The 25,809-nt window shown below is 31.6% G+C and overlaps 3 protein-coding genes across 6 annotated transcripts in view; 1 reads left to right on the top strand and 2 right to left on the bottom strand.

Annotated features, from left to right (window-relative positions):
- LOC118194027 (uncharacterized) overlaps positions 1-25,809 on the top strand; it is a 359,931-nt gene that overhangs the window by 165,061 nt on the left and 169,061 nt on the right. The window lies entirely within an intron of this gene.
- On the bottom strand, positions 3,154-5,380 carry LOC118194033 (uncharacterized). Its single transcript, XM_085807693.1, has 2 exons — positions 4,808-5,380; positions 3,154-3,935 (listed from the first exon to the last, which is right to left on the bottom strand). Exon 1 carries the CDS (start codon positions 5,255-5,257, stop codon positions 4,820-4,822), a length of 438 nt encoding a protein of 145 aa, XP_085663819.1. The 5' UTR covers positions 5,258-5,380; the 3' UTR covers positions 3,154-3,935; positions 4,808-4,819.
- LOC118194032 (uncharacterized) lies at positions 6,305-24,787 on the bottom strand. Of its 3 annotated transcripts, none has more exons than XR_015038531.1 (3): positions 24,595-24,760; positions 7,616-8,628; positions 6,305-7,088 (listed from the first exon to the last, which is right to left on the bottom strand). XR_015038531.1 is itself a non-coding variant. In XM_085807692.1 (3 exons), the coding sequence occupies exons 1-2, from the start codon at positions 24,674-24,676 to the stop codon at positions 8,078-8,080; spliced, it is 633 nt and encodes a 210-aa protein (XP_085663818.1). In that variant the 5' UTR covers positions 24,677-24,762; the 3' UTR covers positions 6,305-7,088; positions 8,066-8,077. The 3 variants fall into 3 exon arrangements, 2 of the variants coding, with proteins under 2 accessions (XP_085663818.1, XP_035221109.1); XM_085807692.1 differs by having other exon boundaries at positions 8,066-8,628; positions 24,595-24,762; XM_035365218.2 differs by lacking the exon at positions 7,616-8,628 and having other exon boundaries at positions 24,595-24,787.

Below are 25,809 nucleotides of genomic sequence, written 5' to 3'. Positions count from 1 at the left end.
GAGGTGCGTCAATAAATTTTAGAATGTGATTATGTATTGCTGGCGATTCAGAAAAATACTAAACGCATATTAAAAAAAAGCGGTAAGAATTTTAAAAAAATGAAAAATGAAAAGAAAAGTTGAGCTTATTGATTGATTCTTTGGGAGGATGTCGGATTAGGTAAATTGATGTGATCTGACATTACTACACCTCTGTTTGAACTCATCTTTATATTTTTATTATTTATGTTACTTGAAATCTTATTTACAAAGAATCAATAATAGAGGAAATTTAGATGTACCATTAAGTTCAAGCAAGAGGTAGATGCTCGATTTGGGGGGGGGGAGGTAATATCAATAAAATAAAAGGAGCAGTCATAATATATGCTGTTAAAATGTTTATTAATATCGCCTAAAAATGAATTAACTCTTCAATCATACTAGGAAGGAAACACTGCACTTGAGTTTCAAGGCATATGAGTACACAGTAAAGAATTCAGTAAAATGACTTACATTTTTTATAGATGGAGGTCTAAAGCTAATAAATTACTTAAACACTACTTTGAAGTCTAGTGTTATAATATATTTGTAACAGTAGTTTATTGCAATGGAAAGGAATTTCACTTCCATTTTTTATAGATGGCGCTCTAAAGCTAATAAATTACTTAAACACTAATTTGTGTCTAGTGTTATAATATACTTATAACAGTACTTTATGGCAATGGAAATGAATTTCACTTTCATTTTTTATAGATGAGGTTCTAAAGGTAATAAATTACTTAAACGCTAATTTTATGTCCAGTGTTATAATACTTGTAAGAGTACTCTGTGGCAATGGAAATTAATTTAAACTCGTCAGCTATGTATGCATTGCTGTTAATAACACGCCTGCTCCAGATTCTATAGTAAAATACTCACCAGTAGTCTGATCAATAGAATCAATAATTTATCCCGCACTTTTTAAGAAAAACTGCAAACAATTTCAAAGATATAATCTGTTATTTTAAAATAGGCACTTCTAGACTGTGGCTACTCGTACCCCTGGTTTACGATCGTAACGTATGTCGTTGCGAAGTATAGTGTATATGCTGCCTCTCTGAAAGCCATAGAAACTGTTATATTTTTTATTTTTAAAACAGTTGGCTGAAACTGCTCTTGTAAAATTATTTACTTAGAAAAGGTTCAGTTGGTTGCACATGAATAGGATCCATAATTAAGAGCATAAAGCTGCAGCCCGTTTATTGAACACTTTGCATTTTAAATAAGAATAGTCATAGCTATGCTGGCTTAAAAATTTTACTGTTCATATATATATAATAATTTATTTCCTAAACAGTATTGATTAATTGATTATATTATCTCCTAAGTTTAATTAAAGTAGAATTAAACATTTTAATTTTTGAAAAATGATAGTTGTAACATCCATCTGTTTTGCCTATTTTGTTCCTATAAAGTTCGTTACGTATCATTCAGTCTAAAACACTTTACAGCCATATTTCTTGTTTAGTAGCCAGAAAATTAACCCATATGATTGGGTTATTGGGTTATTAATTGTGGAAGTTCAACAGCATTAACAGATTACTTATTATAATGAGCATAAATGCAATTCATAGCGAAGTTTTCATTTAAATATTGAGATCTCGCAACTGTTGGCAATTGTCACGGAATATATGACGGAATAACTGAATATGTGAAATTTGAAAATTAAAGTAAGTGTGCTGCAAAAACGACTGGAGGCTTCTTCAAGTGAATTAGCGCTAAAGTTGTCTGTGACTGCACATTTTGAGTAATTATTGTAAACTCTCATTTTGCAAATTCTAATGTATATTTTGAATGTATCTTTTAATAATTTTGAAGTGATTTCTTTTAATGAGCAAGCTATTTAAAATTTGTTTTCTTAAAATAAATGATGAAGTTTAATAGTTCTGAAATAATTTAATAGGTTCGTGTTTATATGGATGCACATTAAGTCATAATCCAATTCTCGTCTCTCTAATGTGTATATTTTCCGTGATTTGATATGCAATTGAAAATAAGCTTATTGCAGATAAACAAGTACTTGCAGAAATTAAAAGGAATTCAATCTAATTTTATGGTGTAGATCTAAAGTTTCGCAGCCGGTGTAAAGTAAGTTTCTGACATTTTGTAAAACTATAGTGAAAAATCCTTTACCTTTCTTGTGAACAATTGTGTGCCCTTGTAGAGACATTAGGATTTTTTTGGAAGACAGAGAGATTAAAAAATTAGCTACGCCTTCGCCAGGAATCGAACCGCGGACCTCTGAAATACCGGCCCAGCGTGCAGAACCACTACACCACGAAACCCGCTAGGAAAATGAGAGAAATACCTTATATACTCCCCTTTTTATAGGGCGACTGGGTTTTTTAGGGGACTCAGTCGCCAAATCCTGGGTGTCGTGAGTCATCATCCACAACCCTTTTAGTTCGGGCGCCACTGTAGAGACATTAGGCTTTTTTTAGAAGCCAGAGAGGTTGAAAAATTAGCTACGCCTTCGCCGGGAATCGAACCACGGACCTCTGGAATACGGCCCAGCGTGCAGAACCTCTACACCACGAAGGCACGCTAGGAAAGTGGGAGAAATACCTAATACCCTTTATTGAAAATCTGAAAAGGATAATCCAAAAGTACGTATGCGTTTTTCAAAGAGCCATGCGGAAGAACCTTGCTGTAAAGGAAAATGATGATAGTATCCTCCAAACTTTTATATTCTTTGTTATTCAGACTTTCGAGATTGTTGCAGCTTAGCTACTAAAAGTAATCCTCTAAACTCAGAGCTTCAGATCTATGGTATAAATGAGCAGCAGGCAAATTATTAACCAAAGATACAGGCACAATTCAGAAGTTACATTTTTTTGTTGTTTATGGCTACATACAACTACCACTAATGTACCATACCACCTAAACTGTTTTGGCTTTCCATATTTGTCTTTTTCAGCTATAATGCGTATCTTACAGAAAAAGCGCAAACAGAGCTAATGCTAAATAACTATTGGATTCTTAAGTGAAAAATTCAAGAAGAATACAGAATACTAAATGACAGATTTTTATAAGCATTAAAAAAAAGAATGTCTTCTCCGATACGAGAATAGAAAGCCTTTACTTGTTTTTTCTAAACAGAAATGCTTACAAACATCACAGAGGCAAATTTTTAAATCCACGAAAGCATATTTTGTTTATTGAATAATTAAAATACACATACAGCAAATTCTAAATAAATAATTTCATAGAAGATGTAAAAGAACTAAATTGATGATTGATGGTAAAGAAATGGAATCAGAAAACTTATAAAAGTCCTAGCTGCGATTGATTATTCATGCAAATCTTCAAATCTGATTGATGAATGTTTTGAAACAGAATTTCTATCACGATATCAATTTTTGAATAATACATAGGTTATTGAATGAATATTTTATATTCTGGTTAATTTAAATTGATCTTGATACATTGGTGGTGGTGTCTCATCAGCCTTCGGTTTTGCGTAGCGAACTCCTGTATTAATCAAATCGCTAATAACCACAGTAGCGTAATCCGGTGGATGATCAAACAACGGATTCACAATTTCCTGAGTATTAGTTATTCCTCCATTCTGTTCTACGAATGACTGCTCAGTACTTGAAAGAATGTTAAGAATGTTAGAATCTACGGAAATTGATTGTGCAGGTCTTTGACGCGCATCAGGAATTCTTTCTGAATCAGTTTGTCTCTTGATGCATTGAAATACGGAAACCATAATAACTAATGCAATTGTGATTAAAAGAACGACAAGGATAATTGTTTTATCATTCGTTTGTTCAGGGTAATCATCATCGTTGACTTCGTCTGTGTGGTTTCGAAACCAGATGTCGGGGTTTTTGAAACTATCTTCAAAATGACAGGTCTTCTGGTAGTCACCAGAACTTTCCAATAATCTTTCTCGTAATTATTCCAGTGTTGAGCTAAATAAGGGAGAAAAGAAGTTTTAAGCATTCTGATCTAACCCTTTAAAACTTGGTATCTATTTTAACTAATATACTATTACATAAGGTTTCATTATACGAAATATGATAGCATTAATTAGCCAAACTTTCATTCATAATATATCAATGTATGGAATGTATTTCGCATTATGAGATTCAACATGCATATAGAAATAAGCGTATATGAGGTATAACCACGTGTGTGTATTTTTTAATTTATTGAGGTCACTATAAATGAAGTTTGCTCAAAGAAATACATGACTTATGAAAATATCTAGTAATTAAAAGATTTTGGTGTGAAAAGGTCACACCTCTATAAAAAGTGCTAAAATAGTTCTTAAAAAAGGAGAAAATGAAATCTTTATTGTTTCTTTTACTTCTATTTTCATCATTTCATTTTCATTTATATTTCTGCAAAATGCTCTAAGCAGGTTAATGAGTGAACGTTATTTAAAAAATAGAAGAGGTTTAGAATCAAGAAAATAGAAGAGATTTGGAATGTGTTTGTGATCAGTCTGACTAACGTAATATGAACACTGATGCATCAAAGAATGCGTCAGTGAACACTCTGACTAACGTAATATGCACAAAATGTAACGTAATATATAGCGATATGCACAAGTTTGTGTCACTGAATTGTATATTGAATAAGCACACATAAATGTTGAGTCTTTTTTTGCAAAAATTGCCTCTTCTGTCATTTGCAGTGTCGCTCGCAGAAAGAAAATTTTCATCTTGCGTTTTAACCATGATATTCGAAAAATTTATTTCCAAGCGTCACATACAGTATCTGAGATCTTTGTATATTTTCCTCCACTTTTTAGGTATAATATATTAACAACTTTACGTACTCGCAGACTTGTTTAGTATTTTGGAGGTGGTTCATAACACTTGATTTTGTTCGCTTCCTCCTGACATTTAGTATCCTTTACTGGTGAAAAATGCGTACTGCTATTTACAACAGTATAGTAATCCGGTGGCAAATCCTGTAAATTTGTTGCAGCTTTGTTTTCTCCAACTGTAGCATTTGGTATATTCCTCAAATCATCAAATTCCACATTAATTACATTAGGAAAATTAATGGAAACATTGCTGTCTGGGTGAAGAATTATGCCTCTACTTGTTGCCGGAGGTGCAAGCACTGATGCATTGGATACAGATCTGGGAGGACTTGGTAGATGAGTTATCGGTGGAGGATGAATAGTTGCATCTGATAAATCGTCTTCTGTGTCCTCACATCCGTATTTAATGCAGCATCGAATTAAAGCGAGAATGCCAACAATGACACAACCAAGAATCATGTATTCGTAATGTGGGCCGCTAGTATGAGTGTAGTGTTCATCCGAAGTGTAGAGCAATCTTCTTGAAACTTTCAACAGCCTCCGAAGCCTCGCATCATCATTGTCAAATTTGTCTAGATGGAAAGAAAACAATTTTCAGGAGCTAATGATATTTGTAGTCATTTTATGCATTTATTTGCTTTAATAAAACCTTCTTACCGAGTAAATTTCATCTGATGGCACGAAAGGCAGTACTTTATAATATGAAATTATGAATGAATAAATGAATGAATCAGATTAAGCAAAATCTTTCAAAATATTCATTTAAACCAGCTTTCTTCTATTCGTTAATGTGGTAGTTTTATATCGTTTAATAGTTCGGAGTGCTTCTGATCTTAAGAACGAGTTTTATGTGTTAAAATATAGTATTATGCTAGGGAAACTGTAAACTAATTTTTATTATTTGAGTTTTGGTTTATTAAACTTAATAATTGTTACATCTTATTTATTTAAAGAAATGCTTTTCAAACAAATTTACTTTATACATTATAATGTTTCGTTTCATTGGGAAACAAAATGTACGAAACTTGGGAAGCCTTGAAGTGAACTAACAGTATGTCTCGTAAGTATCACAGAGACAGAAAAAGAGTATAAAGGACCCTTTATTTAACTCAAATAAAAGTTAGAAGGCACGACTCGTGCTCACGATTATAGCCAGGGCGATTATGGCTTAACTCAAAGAAAATGAATTGACTTAACTAAGTAATAGTAAGTTAATTTAACGGCTGTACTATTAACTTAACGCGCAAGGATCTGAAGTATCTGAATTGGATCTGCAGTATCTGTATTGGGTCTGTAGTATGTAGAATTTCAATTCTTAGCGGGGTCGTTAAAGACCTCTATTGCGTATACTTAAATTCGGGCAGAATTCTTAAGAGCAAAATTCAAGAATAATACAGAATATTAAATGACAGATTTTTTATAAGCATTAAATAAAAAATGTATTCTCTGCTACGAGAATAGAAAGCCTTTACTTGTTTTTTCTAAACAGAAATGCTTACAAACATCACAGAGGCAAATTTTTAAATCCACGAAAGCATATTTTGTTTATTGAATAATTAAAATATACATACAGCAAATTCTAAATAAATAATTTCATAGAAGATTTAAAAGAACTAAATTGATGACTGATGGTAAAGAAATGGAGTCAGAAAACTTATAAAAGTCCTAGTTGCGATTGATTATTCATGCAACTCTTCAAATCTGGTTGATGAATGTTTTGAAACAGAATTTCTATCACCATATCAATTTTTGAATAATACATAGGTTATTGAATGAATATTTTATATTCTGGTTAATTTAAATTGATCTTGATACATTGGTGGTGGTGTCTCATCAGCCTTCGGTTTTGCGTAGCGAACTCCTGTATTACTCAAATCGCTAATAACCACAGTAGCGTAATCCGGTGGATGATCAAACAACGGATTCACAAGTTCTTGAGTATTTGTTATTCCTCTATCCTGTTCTACGAATGACTGCTCAGTATTTGAAAGGACATTAAGAATGTTAGACTCTTCGGAAATTGATTGTGCAGGTCTTTGACGCGCATCAGGAATTCTTTCTGAATCAGTTTGTCTCTTAACCGTAATAACTAATGCAATTGTGATTAAAAGAACGACAAGGATAATTGTTTTATCATTCGTTTGTTCAGGGTAATCATCATCGTTGACTTCGTCTGTGTGGTTTCGAAACCAGATGATCGGGGTTTTTGAAACTATCTTCAAAATGACAGGTCTTCTGGTAGTCACCAGAACTTTCCAATAATCTTTCTCGTAATTATTCCAGTGTTGAGCTAAATAAGGGAGAAAAGAAGTTTTAAGCATTCTGATCTAACCCTTTAAAACTTGGTATCTATTTTAACTAATATACTATTGCTTAAGGTTTCATTATGCGAAATATGATAGCATTAATAAACCAAGCTTTCATTTATATGATATCACTGTATGAGACGTATTTCGCTTTATGAGATTTAACATGCATATAAACTTGGTATCTATTTTAACTAATATACTATTGCTTAAGGTTTCATTATGCGAAATATGATAGCATTAATAAACCAAGCTTTCATTTATATGATATCACTGTATGAGACGTATTTCGCTTTATGAGATTTAACATGCATACAGAAATAAGCGTATATGAAGTCTAACCACGTGTGTGTATTTTTTAATTTATTGAGGACACTATAAATGAAGTTTACTCAAAGAAATCTACGACTTATGAAAATATCCAGTAATTACCATAGAAAAATTTGGTGTGAAAAGGATACACTTCTATAAAAAGTGCTAAAATAGTTCTTAAAAAAGGAAAAAATAAAACCTTTATTGTTCCTTCTTTTTTCTTCATTTCATTTTAATTTATATTTCTCCAAAATACTCTAAGCAAGTTTATCAGTGAACGTCCTTTCAAAAATAGAAGAGATTTAGAATTAAAGAATGTGTTTGCTCTAATTTATAAAGCTACGTCGTCAGCGAACAGTCTGACTAACGTAATATTCACAAACCGTAACATAACATGCAGCGATATGCACAAAATTGGCCCGCTGGTTTGAACGTATATTTAATAAGCACACATTCTTGTTGATTAGTCTTCTGCAATAATTGTTTCTTCCTCTGTTATTTGCAGTTTCGTCCGTATAAAGAAAAATTTCATGTTGCGTTTTAACCATGATATTCTAAAAATTTATTTCCAAGCGTCACATACAGTATCTGAGATCTTTGTATATTTTCCTCCACTTTTTAGGTATAATATATTAACAACTTTACGTACTCGCAGACTTGTTTAGTATTTTGGAGGTGGTTCATAAGACTTGATTTTGTTCGCTTCCTCCTGACTTTTAGTATCCTTTACTGGTGAAAAATGCGTACTGCTATTTACAACAGTATAGTAATCCGGTGGCAAATCCTGTAAATTTGTTGCAGCTTTGTTTTCTCCAACTGTAGCATTTGGTATATTCCTCAAATCATCAAATTCCACATTAATTACATTAGGGAAATTAATGGAAACATTGCTGTCTGGGTGAAGAATTATGCCTCTACTTGTTGCCGGAGGTGCAAGCACTGATGCATTGGATACAGATCTGGGAGGACTTGGTAGATGAGTTATCGGTGGAGGATGAATAGTTGCATCTGATAAATCGTCTTCTGTGTCCTCACATCCGTATTTAATGCAGCATCGAATTAAAGCGAGAATGCCAACAATGACACAACCAAGAATCATGTATTCGTAATGTGGGCCGCTAGTATGAGTGTAGTGTTCATCCGAAGTGTAGAGCAATCTTCTTGAAACTTTCAACAGCCTCCGAAGCCTCGCATCATCATTGTCAAATTTGTCTAGATGGAAAGAAAACAATTTTCAGGAGCTAATGATATTTGTAGTCATTTTATGCATTTATTTGCTTTAATAAAACCTTCTTACCGAGTAAATTTCATCTGATGGCACGAAAGGCAGTACTTTATAATATGAAATTATGAATGAATAAATGAATGAATCAGATTAAGCAAAATCTTTCAAAATATTCATTTAAACCAGCTTTCTTCTATTCGTTAATGTGGTAGTTTTATATCGTTTAATAGTTCGGAGTGCTTCTGATCTTAAGAACGAGTTTTATGTGTTAAAATATAGTATTATGCTAGGGAAACTGTAAACTAATTTTTATTATTTGAGTTTTGGTATATTAAACTGAATAATTGTTACATCTGATTTATTTAACGAAATGCTATTCAAACAAATTTATTTTTTACATTATAACCTTTCGTTTCATTGAGAACATAAAATGTACGAAACTTGGAAAGCCTTGGAGTGAACTAACAGTATGTCTTGTAAGTATCATAGAGACAGAAAAAGCGTATAAAGGACCCTTTATTTAACTCAAAGTTAACAGAAGGCACGACTCGTGCTTACGATTATAGCCAGGGCGATTATGGCTTAACTCAAGATAATGGATTGACTTAAATACGTAATAGTAAGTTATCCTAACGGCTGTATAATTAACGTAACGCGCAATTTGGATCTGAAATATTTAGAACTTAACTTTTTAACGAGGTCGTTAAAGATCTCTATTGCGCATACTTAAATTCTGACAAGGGAAAATGTAAGGTTTCGCTTAGTTTTTTCCAGTTAGTTTAGGATAATAAACTTTCCTATCGTCTTTATTTCCATTTTTCTGCCAGAATGTAATTTTCTAGTTCGCGTGATATTCAAATCAGGTAGAAAGAAGATAATATTTAAAGGAACTTTTTAGAGGGTAGACACAGAGCGTGTTCTGCCCGTTAAAGGCCACACATAATTTCGATTCTCCTGCGACTGGAATACTACTGTTTTGCGAATCTGCGTTATTCTCACCATTAAGCTTGTGACGCCGACCTTTAGGTTATTTTCTTGAGCCAACTTTAGCGTTACGTTAATTGTGTAGCCATTATGCTAACTTACTATTACTAAGCTAAGTTAATTCATTATTTTTCCTTTAAGTCATAACTGTTAGCTATAGTTGTAAGGAGAAGTGATGGCTTCTGCTAATTTTTTTTTAAAGTTAAACAAAGGGTCACCTTCTTACCTATCTCTGTGATACTTACAAGGCAGTGATAATTCACTTCCAGTCTTCCAGTCTTTCATACATTTCATGTTCCCAGAGAAAACTATAACATTACTGTTGCACATAATGTCAGCTTATTTTCTTGTAACAGAACATGTAGTCCGGTAACACAAAGAGTAAATTAGCAGTATTTTGTGTACTATATGCTTTCTTATAATAATAAGTTAAAAAGAAAAAAAGTTAAAAGGATAAATCCTCAGGAAGAGAAAATACGTGTACAGAAGTGAACTGCATTCGTCACTATCATAAACTTAAGTCGCCTGTTTAGTAAGATGAATGTCTGTCTGTGAGTATCTGCATCGAGACTATTATATAGCATACAAAGCTATATAGCGGTTATAAGCATTACTAGCATTAGAAATCAAAGACGGATAGATTATAAGGTATTTTTCCCGCCTTCCTAGCTTGCCTTCGTGATGTAGTGGTTCTGCACGCTGGGCCGGTATTCCAGAGGTCCGTGGTTCGATTCCCGGCGAAGGTGTTTGCTAATTTTTCATCCTGTCTGCTTCCAAAAAAAATACCTAATGTCCCTACAAGCTAATGAGCAGAAAAATTGTCACAGGATTAAAGATTAGTGCACTGATAACGAAATAAGATAATGATGATTATTTTAGTCGGGTAAATGCAATAGATGCGAAGGCTTCATAGAAGTTTAGCTTGAACATTAAGGACTCACCAGCCATCATAAAATTTTTACGGCATACCGTTATTTCATTCAGATTTATAAATGATCGTGGAAACACAGTTATATTACAGAAACTACAGCATATATTAAGCAAATTAACATTTTCTGAGAGGCAATGACGAGATATCCTGTCTCTGCTTTAGCAATTCAACATAACTGGGTAGCACTTCGCGTGCATGTTATTGGGTTATTTAAATTTTGCATTGCTGCCTTGAATCTGATGAAAAATAACCGAGAATCGAAGGAGAGGAAAGACTTTCTTTACTTCTATGATAAGTTTACTGGATTGTCCAACTATTCAGGCGGAAGTTACTAGTGTTCATGGCATTTTAAACAAGTGCAATACTTCCGCTCATAGCAGCACAAACAGAAAGATGTGAAAGAAACATTACATAAAAGGAGTTTGTACATTTAAGTTTACGCAGATATGATTTATTTTTAGGTTTGTTTAAAAAACATTTTTATCACTACCAGTGGAGCCATGTGAAGCTGATTTGGTTTGGTTTATTTCCTTATGGTTAAGTACCCAAAGGTTATCTGCCTTAGGGAAGGGATACTTTCATGGAGGACTTTCTAAGGGTAACTTAGTTTTTTCGCTACTCATGAGAAAAATCACGTAAACGCCCATGCAGTCAGCTCATTCAGCGGGAATCGAAACACGTGTACAACTATCAGTGTCCAGCGATATTACCACTCAGTCACTGGTGGGAAAGTGAAGCTGAGTATTCGTGCGCTAACAGTTGGGCAAACTGTAGCTTTTGTGACAGATTTCTATTAATTTTGTAGGACTAAACCACAAGGAAAACAAAAATTTTCATGCAGTTTAGGCATTCAGAAAATACCGAATGTTTGAATCCTTTTAAAACGATTGTCACACTTCGTGGTTTATGTACCATTTTCTCACCCGCTCCCCCAAATTGCTGTAAGTCTTTAAAACCTTTCCTGCGATATATTTATTGTAAACAATTCGCAACTAGAGATGATCAAACACGCATATTTCAGGGATTAGCTGTGTTAATCCAGTAATACAATATATCGTGCATGTATTTCAATATAACGTTTTTTACTTCATTTTAAAATAGTATTTTTGAAAGGTCTTTCGATAAATATATATATAAATTCAGGACTTTTCTGGAAGAACCTTCGCAGTTTTTTTTTTTTTTTTTTTTTTTTTTTTTAAGGGAAACTCTAGATTTTCATTTTATTATACTGATTTGAAAAAAATTTAGTTCGTCTTTCTTTTTATTAGCATCTATCCTTTCTTCGAATTTTACTTATTACCCGATTTGTTGCAAATTAAAGGCTAATATTTATGTTCTTATATTGTGAAGTTAGTAAATTGTAAGTGCTACCATTACAACAGTTGTTGTTGTTGTGTTGGGACTTATCTCATTGTCTGACAGTAACTTCCGACAAGCCCACGAAATTCATGGTGACAAGGAGAGCAAGACTGATTTTGTCGTTAGCAAGAGCCTCGAGTACCGTACAGGTGACAATACGACTTCGCTCAGTTCCGTCACCAATTTTGATGGAGAGCACCCCAGGGGGGGACGGATGCGAGGGTTTCCCACTCCTCTTCCTCTACCACTAATCTCTCGAGAGGATTTTCGGTTCGCCAGAGTGCCCCCATGTCGCAAAGACATTATACATTTGCAAACATCTATGCCTTTTCCGGGATTCGAACCCAGTCCTTCGGTATCGCAGTAGGCTCCCTTAACCACTATACCGTCTGGGCGGCTCATTGTAACCTTTCTTATTTTAAATACTTTTAGAGGGGACATGTAAATGGAACACTAGATTGTGTTTTTTTTCAATGTTTAATTAAAATATAAGATAATAATTGAATTGATTAAGATCAGTTCTTTAGCCTCCAAAGCAATATTTCGCAGAGTTTTGATTTTCTAAGTCATGTAGATCTGGATTTCCTAGTGGCCTTATGCTCACAATATTGTTTGCATACAATAATAATTAAAATTTGGATTTGTAGGATTAACAATTTTGTAGGTATATTTAAACGTGGCGCAGGGAAATCTGTTTAAGACATCATTTACATAATACGTCATTTCACTAATTACGTCACATTTCAAAGTCCTCAAATTTTTCAGGTACTCATTTTTTAGTTCAGTCCATTTATGCTGTCCTTATTCGTTAGAAAAACTCCACTTATTACGTCATTTTGAACTTTTACTTCGTTATTATTTCCCAATTTTAGTAAAATCTTTCAACTTTCAAAGCCTTTTCACATAAAAGGTTTCGGAAAGATATAAACAGTGCCATAATTTTAATTCCATTATTATCCTCCTACCCTCACATATTCTTATTAATAATCTAAGCATATGCAATCTGCAATATAATCTCTAATGTAAGATTTGAATTTCAAAGAAAGAAATTTAATTCTGTTTTCCGAAATATTGCCTATAGCTGAAATTCCATAAACATGGGTGTAAATTTTTTTCCACTTTTTAATGTGAAATATTAGTTTGGTTTTAAAACAGCTAAAATTAGGAAAATTTGAAAAGGATTTTTTATTATACATTTGGTGAAGTACAAGAAGTAGAGATTTTTATCATCACCAAGAAGCAGACAATAAGCATTCAAAACCGACCACATTTCTGCTAATGAAAAATAGATTTATTAATACTAAATACAATTAATTTTTTTTCAAGGATTTAATGTTTGCTCTAATTACATGCATACTTTATTTTTTAAAGACAAGCAAATAAATAAAATAAAATTTAAAAATACGTTTGAAAATAAGTAAAAAGACGAACATTTAAAGCAAGAGCAGGGATAGTTAATGCTTATGAGAAAGCATCACTGCCTGAAAAAAGGCTGATCTTTCCAAGGCACGACACATACCTTTAAACGTTGCCCTTGCTATTAAAGAGATATTATTGAATTGAGTGCAATATGAAATTCAGGATGAGAATCCTTGCTTCGAATTTCTCTGACTAAAAAAGCAATTTTACGCTTCTATGATTTAAACAAACAAAAAATCAATAAGGATCTAACTTTTGGAAACGTAAGAGTAGTTAATGAAAGTAAAATCGAATATAAAATTTATTTAAAATAAAAGAAAAAATATATGTAAATGAATATTTCTTTCTTTCCGCAGATAATATTTTGAATTTAATTAAAAAAGTCTTATATGCTATTTTAAATCTTTGACTCCGCTTTCGAAATATGCTTAATATGCCATTTTTTATTAAATTCTGAGAGTGACTTTGTGATCTGGCTGTATTTGACTTAAGAGAAGTATAAAATGTTCTCACGTGTTTAAACAATTGTAGATTATGATTTGATCATTCGTTTTTTTGCTGTGAACTCTGAATCTTTTCTCTTTATGAATGGTATACTTTTCTTCATAATATTCTTCTCATAATCAATTCAAATTATCTGATAATTCCGTCCCTTTGTTATACTTTAACTACGTGTTCTCGTACAGCTATGCACATAGATTCGTGCAGAGTTTTACATAAATGCTCATATAATGCATCATTTCTGAAGAAAGTTTAACGGAGTTTCTTTTGTGTGTGTGTTTTAAGATAGGTGAACAATTAAAAATACATTTAAGTGATTCAAAATCTCTGTTTATCGTAAAAAATTTATAAAATAAATAAATAAATAAAATAAAACTAAAAATTTTTTTAAAAAATCTGAAAGTTTTCAGATTTTAAATTACGCCCAAAGCGGCGTTTTTTTAACGTTTTGTGTGTTACCTTTATTTATTAAATATCATGTTCTTCGCACTTAAACCCTAAATTTGAGTTCAATAGCAATGTCACAAAATAATTTTAAAATGAGCCTATCTTTAGTATTTCCGATACACAGTACCGCACGCTGGAGATAAAATGTCTCCCCCCCTTCATAGATTGCTGCCATTGCTCGCTTTCAAATCGTTGAGTTTGTTATTCAGAAATTCGTTAAAGTTTTAGAAAATATGAAATCGATAATAAAACAAATTCCAAATTTCAAATTTGGGCTACCACATGCCCATATTCGCAGCAGGATTACGTCATTCAAAATTCGATGGCTCTATGTACCGTTGTTTTATCACAATGCGAGAAATATACATACATTTATGAAGATTTTTTATTATTTAATTTCTTTAGATATAATGCAAGACTCTAACATTTGGTGGCAACAGTTTGAAAAGTGAAACGGACATTTATAATGATATAATGCAAAATCGCGAAACGAAAACAATAGTCCTTCGGGGACAAAGACCCTTTAGACTAAAAAAAATTATAAATTTTTAAATTTAAAAAAAATTATAAATCCGATTTTAATTTTACAGTTTTAACTCAGAGTGTATATAAGGTTTTTTTGTTGTACAATCGAGGAAAAACTGAAAAGGAAATCAAGCTTGAAAAAAAAAATCAAGCAAGAAGTTGTTTGAAGGTCATGCTTATTTATCTTCTTCAACGGCAGAAGAATCTTGGCAAGGTACTGATCAATATGGATGTTTGACTCTTTCCTCTTCATGTATTTGTCTTCATAACTTAAGCCTTATAACTCGAAAAAGTTCTTTGCTGTCATTCTATTTTGCCACTTGAGCTTAATATGACACAAAACTTCGTGTAATTCTTTTCCTAACGAGACTGTGTTCAAGGTTCGAAGCAACTAATTTAACAACATGCGTTATTTTAATACGCTCTTCAGTCTTCATGAAAGTCATAGTTCACGCGAAAAATGTCTAATTTTAGACAATTTAGTGACGTAATATTTCTAATTTAAGATAATAAAGATTACAACAAGTAGACAAATGATTCATTAGATTTCAACGCTCACTTAAGGGGGGAGCAAGGCTTTCACTGTTCTGTCACAAATTCAAATAAATGTTGCTTTGAATCTTGTAATTTGCGGGTTTGCATTTAAGGCAAGTGAGCAGTGGAAGCGACGGGTTATATCTTTACTCAGCTTAATTAAACATTGAACAGTCAAATAAAAATTTATTTCATACTTTTCTTTATTTATTTTTAATAATGTGTATTTTGTAATTTACTTTAATTAAAACATTTTTTCTAAATAGTCAAAGGCATTAATGTTATACATTTTATAATATCATGTTTGCTGTTGTACAAGATGTTGGGAAAACCATGAATTTAAAAATGGTATCAGTAGATGGATCATGCTTTTTTCCCATCTGATCTGTACAAATTTTTTCTCCAAACGATTGATAAATTGACTTAGCTCTGATCCCCATCAGTGATGTTAATTGGTGCAGCATCTATGTAACTTATTCCAGGTAAAACTATTGCCATCATTTATTAATCCAGTTAAAACGATTTTATTCAAAGCACAACTGTACCAGCTTTGCCAAATTCACTGAAACCAATAATTGCAATATTTTGCTATTACATTGTTAACGAGCGTTATGTTACAAAGAACGATCAGGCAAATTACTGCTAGTTTGTTTTTAAATATGATCATTAAAGCTATTATTAAACTGACTTGAAGTGAAATACTAATACAGTGCAAATAATAATCATTTAACATCACTGCTTTCCATCCTCAACATCACTGCTTTCCAGATAGTTTCTTAGTAGTTGCTCACAGTAAAACATAAATTTAAGTTTATTTTTGTCCTTAGAAGAAGACATAAAATGAAGATTTTTATTGTTAGTTCAGGCTAATTTAAGAAACAACCCTGATATCGTAATGCAAAAATTAAAGATTAATTTGCATATGGAGATTTTAAAAGTAAGACTGAAGAAATAGAAAAGCTTTACGACAGAATTAGGTTTTAACAAAAAGATGCTTGGAAACTATTAGACTCGCATACTAAAGAATTGGGCTAGTATCCTCTTTAATACTGGTCAGCAATATGGCATGTAAAGGCAAAATCTATAATCAGGTAAAAATAAATCAGCAATGTGTTATTTCGAAGATATCTGAGAATCTTTTCACGTTGTTAAAATTTTAAAAAATGTGGATTACCAATCCTTTAGTATGCTTGCATACTCGACGGAATATAAATATGGAATGAGTATTGTGGAAAGCTATATGTAGAGAAAAGAAATCATAGATGAAAACAATTTTGAACAAATACTTTTTTTCCTTTGTAAAGTAATGTGTACGAATTGGATGTAAACTCAAAACTTCTTCATTCTTCTTTATAGTTATAACAGTAGTAAAGGGGATTATTAAAAAAAAGTTAAGGAAATGTGCTGAAAACCCTTTATGTGAATTATAATATTCAGCGTTAATTTTTCATTTGGCTGACTTGTTTTAACAAGGTGTCTTTACTGGTGTGTTAATATACAAAGTGAGGTATTGAAGTATATGTTTTCTTAAAGGATATTTAGATGAAGGCAATAGTTTACATTTTAACAATGTTAAACAATTTTCTTATTATTTCATCTGTGACTTTCAGAAGCCATCAAGATGGAAAAAATAATTTCAGTTGTAAAAACGTTAAGCTGCATGATGACATTACCTGATTAACAACAGTTTTGTCAGACACGTCAAACGGCATTAAAACATTTTTCTACAGCCGGGAGTAGATACGGATATGAAATCGGTATCTAATATTACTGTGTATATGGCTAAGCTAAATCTCTTTTGCGATCATACGTTAAATAATGATTTTCGCCATAATTTAAATTGAATATTTCTGACTGGTTATTTATTTTTTCCTATTGCCAAATGGTGGAGGAGGGAGGGGAATAGTATTCTCATTTTTAATTATTTGAATGATTTGGAGCATTAGGGGGTACTGGATCACGAAACTGGCTCTAGGCAGGAATAGTTCTATTTCAGTGTAACAACATATATACAATGTGAGATGTGAGATACAAGCTAATTCATAATGAAGATAGACAGCAAAAATTGTCCGAAGGAGAATAATGCGATATTTCATACTTCACGTCGCTAATTTGCCAAGCAAGTAAACTTTTGCTTTTGTTATTGAAAGACTGACTAAAGAAGATTTTAATTAATAGGCTAAATTCAAGAGGCAGGCAAATTTACAAACATACAAACAACTGTAAAACAATTTTCTATTATACACCGATGTACTGCCAATATTACTGTTTTAGTTTAATTAATATTTGTTCAGATGTTAATAAAACTGCGTTGAATAGAAATAGTTGTGTTTTCAGCTGAAGAGAAATAAGTCATGAATTTTGTTTTTTTGAAAATAAATATTATCTTTGTTTAATTTTAGTACAGTAAAAGTAAAAATAAAAAGATTACATATTTAGTTTTAATGCCTTCGTAAATAATAATTAAATTTATTGGCTAAATGTATTACTTTTTTAAAGAAGTAAGCTTCAAATTCAAGTCAATTAAAGTCAATAAAAATTCGTTTTATTCTGCTTTAAAAATTATACTCTGTTTTTTATTTTGAAGCAATTTTTTAATTTATATATCACGAAATGCTATAAACTATTCAACACACATGTTTATTACATGTGTATTTAAAGTCATCGTGGAAAATATGATAAAGGGAACTAGTATTTCATAATACTATTAGCCTCTATATTTTAAGAGATAGGGTAAAATTAAAAATAATAATTATAAAAACAAAAGTATAAAGGGAAAATTTAATCGAAAAGACTCAAGAATATTTTTCACATTTAAAAACTTTTGAGACAGTTAATTTTTAAAAGGGATTCGCTAACTCATTTGTACGCTTTGTAACTCATTTGTAACTTTTGATAGACTTCCTATGAAGTCTATCAAAAGTTAGAACTTTTACTTCATAGAAGTTGTGGATGATCTGTAAATGTGTAAGTTGACGTGAAACGTCGTTGAATTTTGAACGCAAGTTGAAGGGAAAACTTCATTAAAAAAATTGCATTTGTGTAAAAAATATATCCTTTTTACGTTTTGCGCAAAATTTTGGAACATTTGAATCTGATGCTGACATTTAAACTCCTATTTTCTGGATGGCCGTAAAGGACTTTTCGGTGATTCATATGGAAGTAAAAAATTTGGGGCTATATACTTGTGCTATTGCACATTTTCTCAAAGAAGAAATAGAAGGCATGAATGACAATATTAAAGTGAATCTATTTTTAGATTTCTTTCTTAAAATATGAACAATATATGTTAACATTTCATGGGTATAAGGAATAAAAACCCTTGTTTTACAACTAGGGTAAAAATATATGCAAAGCTTAATTTTCATCTCGAAAGAGTCCATAATAATCCCTGTAGTTCATCGTTCCGTGCTAAAGAAATTCCAAAAACTCTTGGTTGAATTAAACAAATAAGTTGATATGAATAAAAACTAATTTAAAATAGAGATTTCTGAAATTTCAAGCTACTTGTATATTTAAATAAATTGTTTTTTTTTTATTCAGAGCTAATGGTAAGCTTAAAAAAAATTTAGAATTTCAAACTCATCAGAAGTTTAAAAAAAACTGGAATTTTAAGCCAATTGGAGTTAAAAAAATATTTAGCATTTCGAGGTAATTGTGAGGTAAAAAAAAGTGTTTGGTATTTCAATATAATTGTGCGAAAAACAAATCTTCTTTCCTCCCAGTGTCTACGCTTTGGATCATTTTTATGTCTTCAATCAGTATTTAGATAAGCAAGGATTCCAGAAAAATTTTAAACCTCAAGGATTTAATACAAAACTGTTTTAAAATCACATTAGAGAGCAAGTACACTGGCTTCATATCCTTTCGTTTAGACGCAGTGGTTCTCAACCTTTTACCTAATGCGTACCATCTAAACAAAAATTGAAAACCTGTAGTACCACCAACTACACAGTACTGCTACCACCACCACCACTCTTGAACAAAGCTCAGATCGTATAAATTATGATTGTTAGAGAAAAAACTCAGTCAGGATGTTGGGGTTTTAATTTTTGAATTTAATAGTTTAAAATACTTTGTTTCTTTGCGTACCACCTACGTACCACCTATTTTTCTGTTGCGTACTACCAGTGGTACGCGTGCCACCAGTTGAGAACCCCCTGGTTTAGAGTAAATTGAAATCTTTTTAGTCACTTACAGAGTTTCGGAGCTGTATTCCAAGGCTCAAAAAGAAGGGGTATCTGCTGAGTATAGGACCTCAACCACTGAAGGACCATGGCAAATGGGTTAAGTTATTAACTTTTCTCCAGATGGGTAGGCTAAGTTATTTACAAATCAAAGCATCAGCCTCAAGAGGGAAGATTTCATGAAGCGTTTTCTGAGAGCACCTGACATGTATTCCCTTTACACACTGGAACGACTAGCCCAGGGGTATAACGTCTAGCCCAGGGGTTTTCAATCGGTGGTACGCAAGAGAAAAATAGGTGGTACGCAAAGAAGCAAATTATTTTTAACTATTAAATTCAAACACTAAAATCCCAACATCCTGATTGACTTTTTTCTCTAACACTCGTAAATTTACGCGACCTGAGCTTTGTTCAAGAGTAGTGGTGGTAATAGTACTTTGTAGTGGTTGTACTAAAGGTTTTCGATTTTTGTTTAGATGGTACGCGTTAGTCAAAAGGTTGAAAACCCATTCAGTAGCACCGACAGCAAACTCCAAGACACACTAGTAATATTTAATGGTCTTTTGTGTCTTGGCCATAGCTGGATCCCCTTTTAAACATTGCTGTTTACTGGTCGTTTATCAAATGGAGAAGTTGATTGAGAAGTTATGTTTGGAAATAACTTTAATAAATTAAACTATTCCCAGTTTATACAAACCAAATTGTAAACATATAATAATTAAATATCCATACATGAACATCTAATAACAATCTATAACATAGTTAAGTTAAAAATAAGTATAAAAACAGTTATAGGTCAGCTACATTCTAACGACCGAATTCTATGGACAATTCCAAAGCGTGACGCCAATGCAGTGCAACGAATAGATGTAAATTAATTACGAGAGGCGTGAAAGTAAACAACTGCTATATGTTAAGAGACATTTGAGGAACATATGTCATTGCTGAAAATACCCATAATAATACAAAATATAAATTCAAAGATTCAGTATTTGGGAACGGAGTGTTGTTTAATTAGGGCATTATTCTCAAAGGCTCTCTGCCTACAGCAAGAAATATTTTCTTGGAGGATTTTCGAAGAAAAATTAATTTTTTATCATCATTACGTATGGCAAAAACAATGGAATTCTTACATAGCCATATCGTAAACACAGTCGTAAACGAAGTTGGATTGAACTGTTCCTAATCATCAGTGAATTGTGAGAAGCACAGTGACATACCTTTCAACTCCTATTTCTGGAGCTGAAGTGAATTTGCATAATAAAAAGTTGCTTGTCGTGTACGATTGATAGAAAGTTGCTTCCTTATCGTAAAGCCAAACGTAAACGCTCTTACTTTGTAAGGATTATGTTAATTTTATTAACAGTTAAATTTTGAGTTGAACTTCCTTTCCTATCGATTCTTAATTTCAACTTACCACTTCCGGCCAGAACGTAGTTTTAGAATCACGTCTGAATGCTAATGAGGAAGAGCTGTATATAACCGCGAAGTTCTACAGTCTTAGCGAGAGAGATAACAGATACTCTGACTGCACGCGTCCGCCTTTTTAGGCTACTCTCTCGTAAGCTATTATTACGCTCGGCCGTACTTTAGGCCCTTGATAGCTTCGCAGTTTAATTAGCGTTAAGGGGCCAACTCTGTTAGAATTTTGATAGCTTCGGTTATATCATTTAGTTAAGATTAGTTTAGTTTAATTCTTAGTTTCTTAAATTCAGGTATTCGCTTATCAGTTCTTAAGATTCTTCATTTCCAACAGTAACTTAGAATTACAAAGTGGAGAATCCTACAACTTTCAAGCACTTCTATTACAATAGTAATATTTTCTTTTAATAGAACATTACGTGAATATTGCATAAATAAATTAGATACGCGCTTTTTTTCACGCAGCATCACAAGTGAGAATTGCTTTCAGATTTTCTATTTCCTGCATACTATTAGACAGAGGACTTTGTTTTCAAATATTGATATATTCATGCACTGATAATTTCGAGCGCATTATAATAAACATGCCGTACGAGAGAACAAAAGAACCGAAGCAGAATATCAGAAAACCCTTTTATTGAACATCGTAACCATGGCAATGGATTAGTTATTTTTTATCTCACCTTGGTACACAATACGAACTATCAAGTATAAAGCTGCGTAAAGTGTGGCAAAGAATCTGGGATTTTAATCCAAGGTGAGAATTAACACGGACATAGGAAAATAAAAAAGCATAATTTACATTATCTTCAGATCGTGATAATATTACAATGTTGTGGCATAAAAGATGAAAGTATTCGTGCAGTACTTCTTCGCTAAGCATTATAAACTACATCTTTTTATGGCTGTTTCCCCTTTGTTTAATTAATAACTGAATGGAACACTTTTCTTGATTTTAATTTAAATTAGTTAAAGTTGAAATCAGTTAGTTTTAATTAGTTTAAATCAATTATAAATTAGTGAAATTATTTCACTTGAATATACATTTATATATGTGATGTTAATTTGTATTTATAACCGTATTAAAAGCTATCACTTTCAAATATTCGTAAAAAAGGCAGAAATCTGTAAATAAAAAATATACAGATTTTCAGCATTTCATTCCTTTCTCCTCAGTTGTCCTAGTGGTATAATAAAAGATTTGTTCTTTTAATCTCGTTTCTGTGAGTTTACTTTTTGTTTTATTTTTGTAAATTTTAATACAGAAACTTACAGCTTTTTTTTTTTTCAATAATGTAATTAATGGCGTTTTTATACTTGCAAGAGTTAAAACATTATCTCGCAGGTACTACGATATTATTTCTGTTTCACTGATAGGTGGGAGTTACGGTAGTGTTAATAAAGTACCTACTCCAGTCAAGTTAACCCTTGGAACAAAGTGGATTGTGAACGCACTGTACGCTTATATAAACGCTATCCAGGAAATTCAATATATTTCATGGATTTCTTTTTCAGGAAATATATTGCAATATTTACTGTAGATTTTCGACGGTAGGAAAAATCGCAGACAAATCGTATAGGTTAGAAAAATCGAACAAATTACGGAATAGTTCAGTATGTTAGAAATCCGAAAAATACATCTGTAAATGTACATTTTATTATTTATTACCACCAAATACACGCAAATTTATTAATGCAAACTTTCTGTTTTTGATATTTAACGTATAACAGCGTCAGAAAAAACATCACTGTTGTAGGTACTGGCATACTTAGGAGTTATGACGCAAACGGAAGACAGAGATATCGATAAGTACTGTAAATATATTCAATTTCTTAATAATTTCAATAGTAAATTTTTTCCTCTATTTATATTATTGAAAGAATGTAGAATAAAATGCATATAATATTACAAAATATGTTCTTATTAACTGCTGATGGTATCCGTAAATTTTCCATCATTGAGAGGCGTTTAGAAACTACGGATTTCAGAGAATTGTAAATTTCAATGCCTCGAGCTCCTCATTTAGAATTTTTAACGAAGTATTTTCGAACGAACACATATCATAACAAAGACATATCGTCTTTAATTACATTGCATAATCGGTGATCAAATTCATATAATAACCATAAAATTTATGAATGGTTTTCAATGCATGGCTATTTGTTTTCCAGCTAGGTATAATAAAGTACTTATGGTATGTCAGATAATTATGTACAATGCTGACGTACTACAAAAATTATTATTATAACTGCTTTCATTCTATATTGTTATTTATTCAATTACGTAGAGTCCTGATTAGCTAACCATCAGTTATCTGAAACATCGTTAAAAGTTATATTATTAATTTAGTTGTAAAGTCATTAGGTTATATCGATGCAGGAAGGTGAAAAATGTGCAAAGCTATCGCTGGGATTTGAACTCCGGACCTCCCGAATATGCGTCGAGCGTGCTTCCAGTTACGTTACTGCGATGCGCGTTTGATTCAAGATGTATTGTCTGTATTGCTTTCATGTGAGTTACAAATCTGAAAACAGAAACCCTAATTATTATCACTAATTAACCATTAACCTAAATACGATACCAACTTTTTTAAAATGAATTTGTTGAATTTAGTAGAACACATATTAATGGCGTCCTTAAATACACATTCCAATATATTTCTTTTCTGTTGCACGAATATGATGTCATCATAGACCTAACTTTATTTTCTATAGCAATAAATATTGTGGACATGTAAAGATAACATTGCATCAGAAGATGTTGATGTGTATTAATTATGTTCATATTGTAATGTCTCAAGCTTGTAATAAAATATGCTTTCTTTTTCAGCGGTCTGCATTAATAATCAATGGTTTGTAATTCCTTATTATTCGACATTACAGATTACCCTACTACGACCACGTATGTCGAGTAATCGATAATTTGCTGTAATTCGTCAACTTACAATATTTAAATTTCGCATCCATTTAAAATTCATTTTTTATTAGTAGAAAGCTTTGATTTGAATTTTTGTGAGTAATCAGCCTGTCAGTATAATATGCAAGCCTACTATCACTCTAAGTACCCTTATCTTTCGATTATTACTAACATCATATAAAAAGAAATGTTTTAAGTATCATTATAAAAGAAATTTTTGAAATCTTTAGATTAAAAACGTTTTATTATAAATAGTTTTGGCAGCCGTTTTATTATCTGTGTCTTCCAGTGCTTTATTGACATTACATTTTATAATGTATTTATATTTTTGATAATTACGTAGAGTTTAATACAAAACGCTTTCGCTATAAATTAAATAACTAAATATTAATTATATAAGTATTAATCACTGTAAAATTATAATTATTATTAATTATATAGTTAATAATAATCATAATATACAATTAATCATATAAAATTTATATAATTTATAATAATAATTACTTGATAATTATGTAGAGTTTAATATAAAAGCTTTGGCTATTAATTGTTTTACTTAACTGAACTATCTATTAATTTTGAAAATATATCGGCTGTTAAGTTTTGAAAAATGTCACGCGTAAACATTCAGCTGCAAAAGAATAACACTGCCTAATCCTTATCACTCGGAGATTGAAAATTGGGCGTATTTTGGTTAATAATTCATTAAAAAAATCGCACTACTTACCAATTTCAGCTATTGCTAAACATCCTAATGAATGTAGGAGGACACACAGCATCGTAATGTAATTAACTAAATATGATTCCATGTCAAAGCGGAAAAGAAAATTGTAACAAAACAATCTATCATAAGGGGAAGCTACCACTTTTGAACTGTGTGCGGCAAACAGAACCGATTCTTTTTTAGCTTTTTTATTATCAGACTGTGGGGAAACGATGGCAGTTATCAGCAAGTCGAATTATGTTACATTCTATTCGCAATACTGGGACCGAAATATATATCATTTGATTAACACTTTCTTATCGTTATTTCGTATTATTAATTTCGTATGTTACTTTTTTATTTTCAAACTAAGAAGAGATCCAAGTCAGAATTTTTGCAACCAGTGCTGGACATACTCCTAAGTACAATTTATTTGAATATAGTTATATGAAGTTTGTTTAGAATTATTATTGCACTAAAATCCTCTTAACCAAAAACCCACTTAAGCGAAACGGGTTAAAAATTTAACGTTGATTCCATTGTGAGTCCCAAAACAATATACATGAACATTTCTAGATAAATTTTTTGATGTCGCATTATTTAGAAGTATATATTTTATTTCTAAAAGAAGTGACCTCGGTATGACATCCGCAAAAACAGCGAACTGTGAAATCTTTGTCTAACAGATTCATTTCAGACACCTTCATTCTTTAACGGATCACCTCAATTAAAATTTGCTTTTCACGAAAAGTGTTTCGTAAAAGTGAATAAACTGCCCCAAACATCAGAGATTTCAATTAATTATGTATAAAAAATAACACTACATTCCAAGTAAATTTTTAATATTCTTTAAAATTTTTTAATAAAATTATATTGAGATTGAAAGTATTCCGGAAGACATTTTTTCATGCACTTTAAAATTTTCATTTTATAATACTGTAATTAAATTACGACCGCGCATTAAATTTGTATCAGATATTTTTTTATCTATGCGATATGGCTCTAATAACAGTTTCCCTTATAAGTAAAAAGTCATATTCATATATACATCATAAAAAGGCATTAATGTATGTGATTGAAATAAAACGTTTAAAACAGAAAATTTCTAAAGTTTATTTTATTGAAAGTAGCATTATTGTCAAAACTAATTTTTTTTAAAGAAATAAGACCCTTTTTCTACTAACACAGACTTAAGTACGACGTGCACTTTGATTAATTCAGTTGACCAAAGTTCTAATA

This window comes from Stegodyphus dumicola, chromosome X1 (assembly GCF_044657685.1).
Source record: "Stegodyphus dumicola isolate Sdum_Otavi_A_Nest chromosome X1, ASM4465768v1".
Classification (NCBI taxonomy): Eukaryota; Metazoa; Arthropoda; class Arachnida; order Araneae; family Eresidae; genus Stegodyphus; species Stegodyphus dumicola.
The sequence above is the reverse complement of the archived record's forward strand: the minus strand, read 5'-3'. Positions and strand labels throughout refer to the sequence as shown.

What these genes read in the sequence shown, in the direction of transcription:
- LOC118194033 (XM_085807693.1), bottom strand. Translation starts at nt 5,257, where the DNA reads ATGATTCTTGGTTGTGTCATTGTTGGCATTCTCGCTTTAATTCGATGC.
- LOC118194032 (XM_085807692.1), bottom strand. Translation starts at nt 24,676, where the DNA reads ATGGAATCATATTTAGTTAATTACATTACGATGCTGTGTGTCCTCCTA. An exon ending in TTTAGCAATAGCTGAAATTG is followed by an intron (nt 8,629 to 24,594) that starts GTAAGTAGTGCG and finishes CTTTCCATCTAG; the next exon opens with ACAAATTTGACAATGATGAT.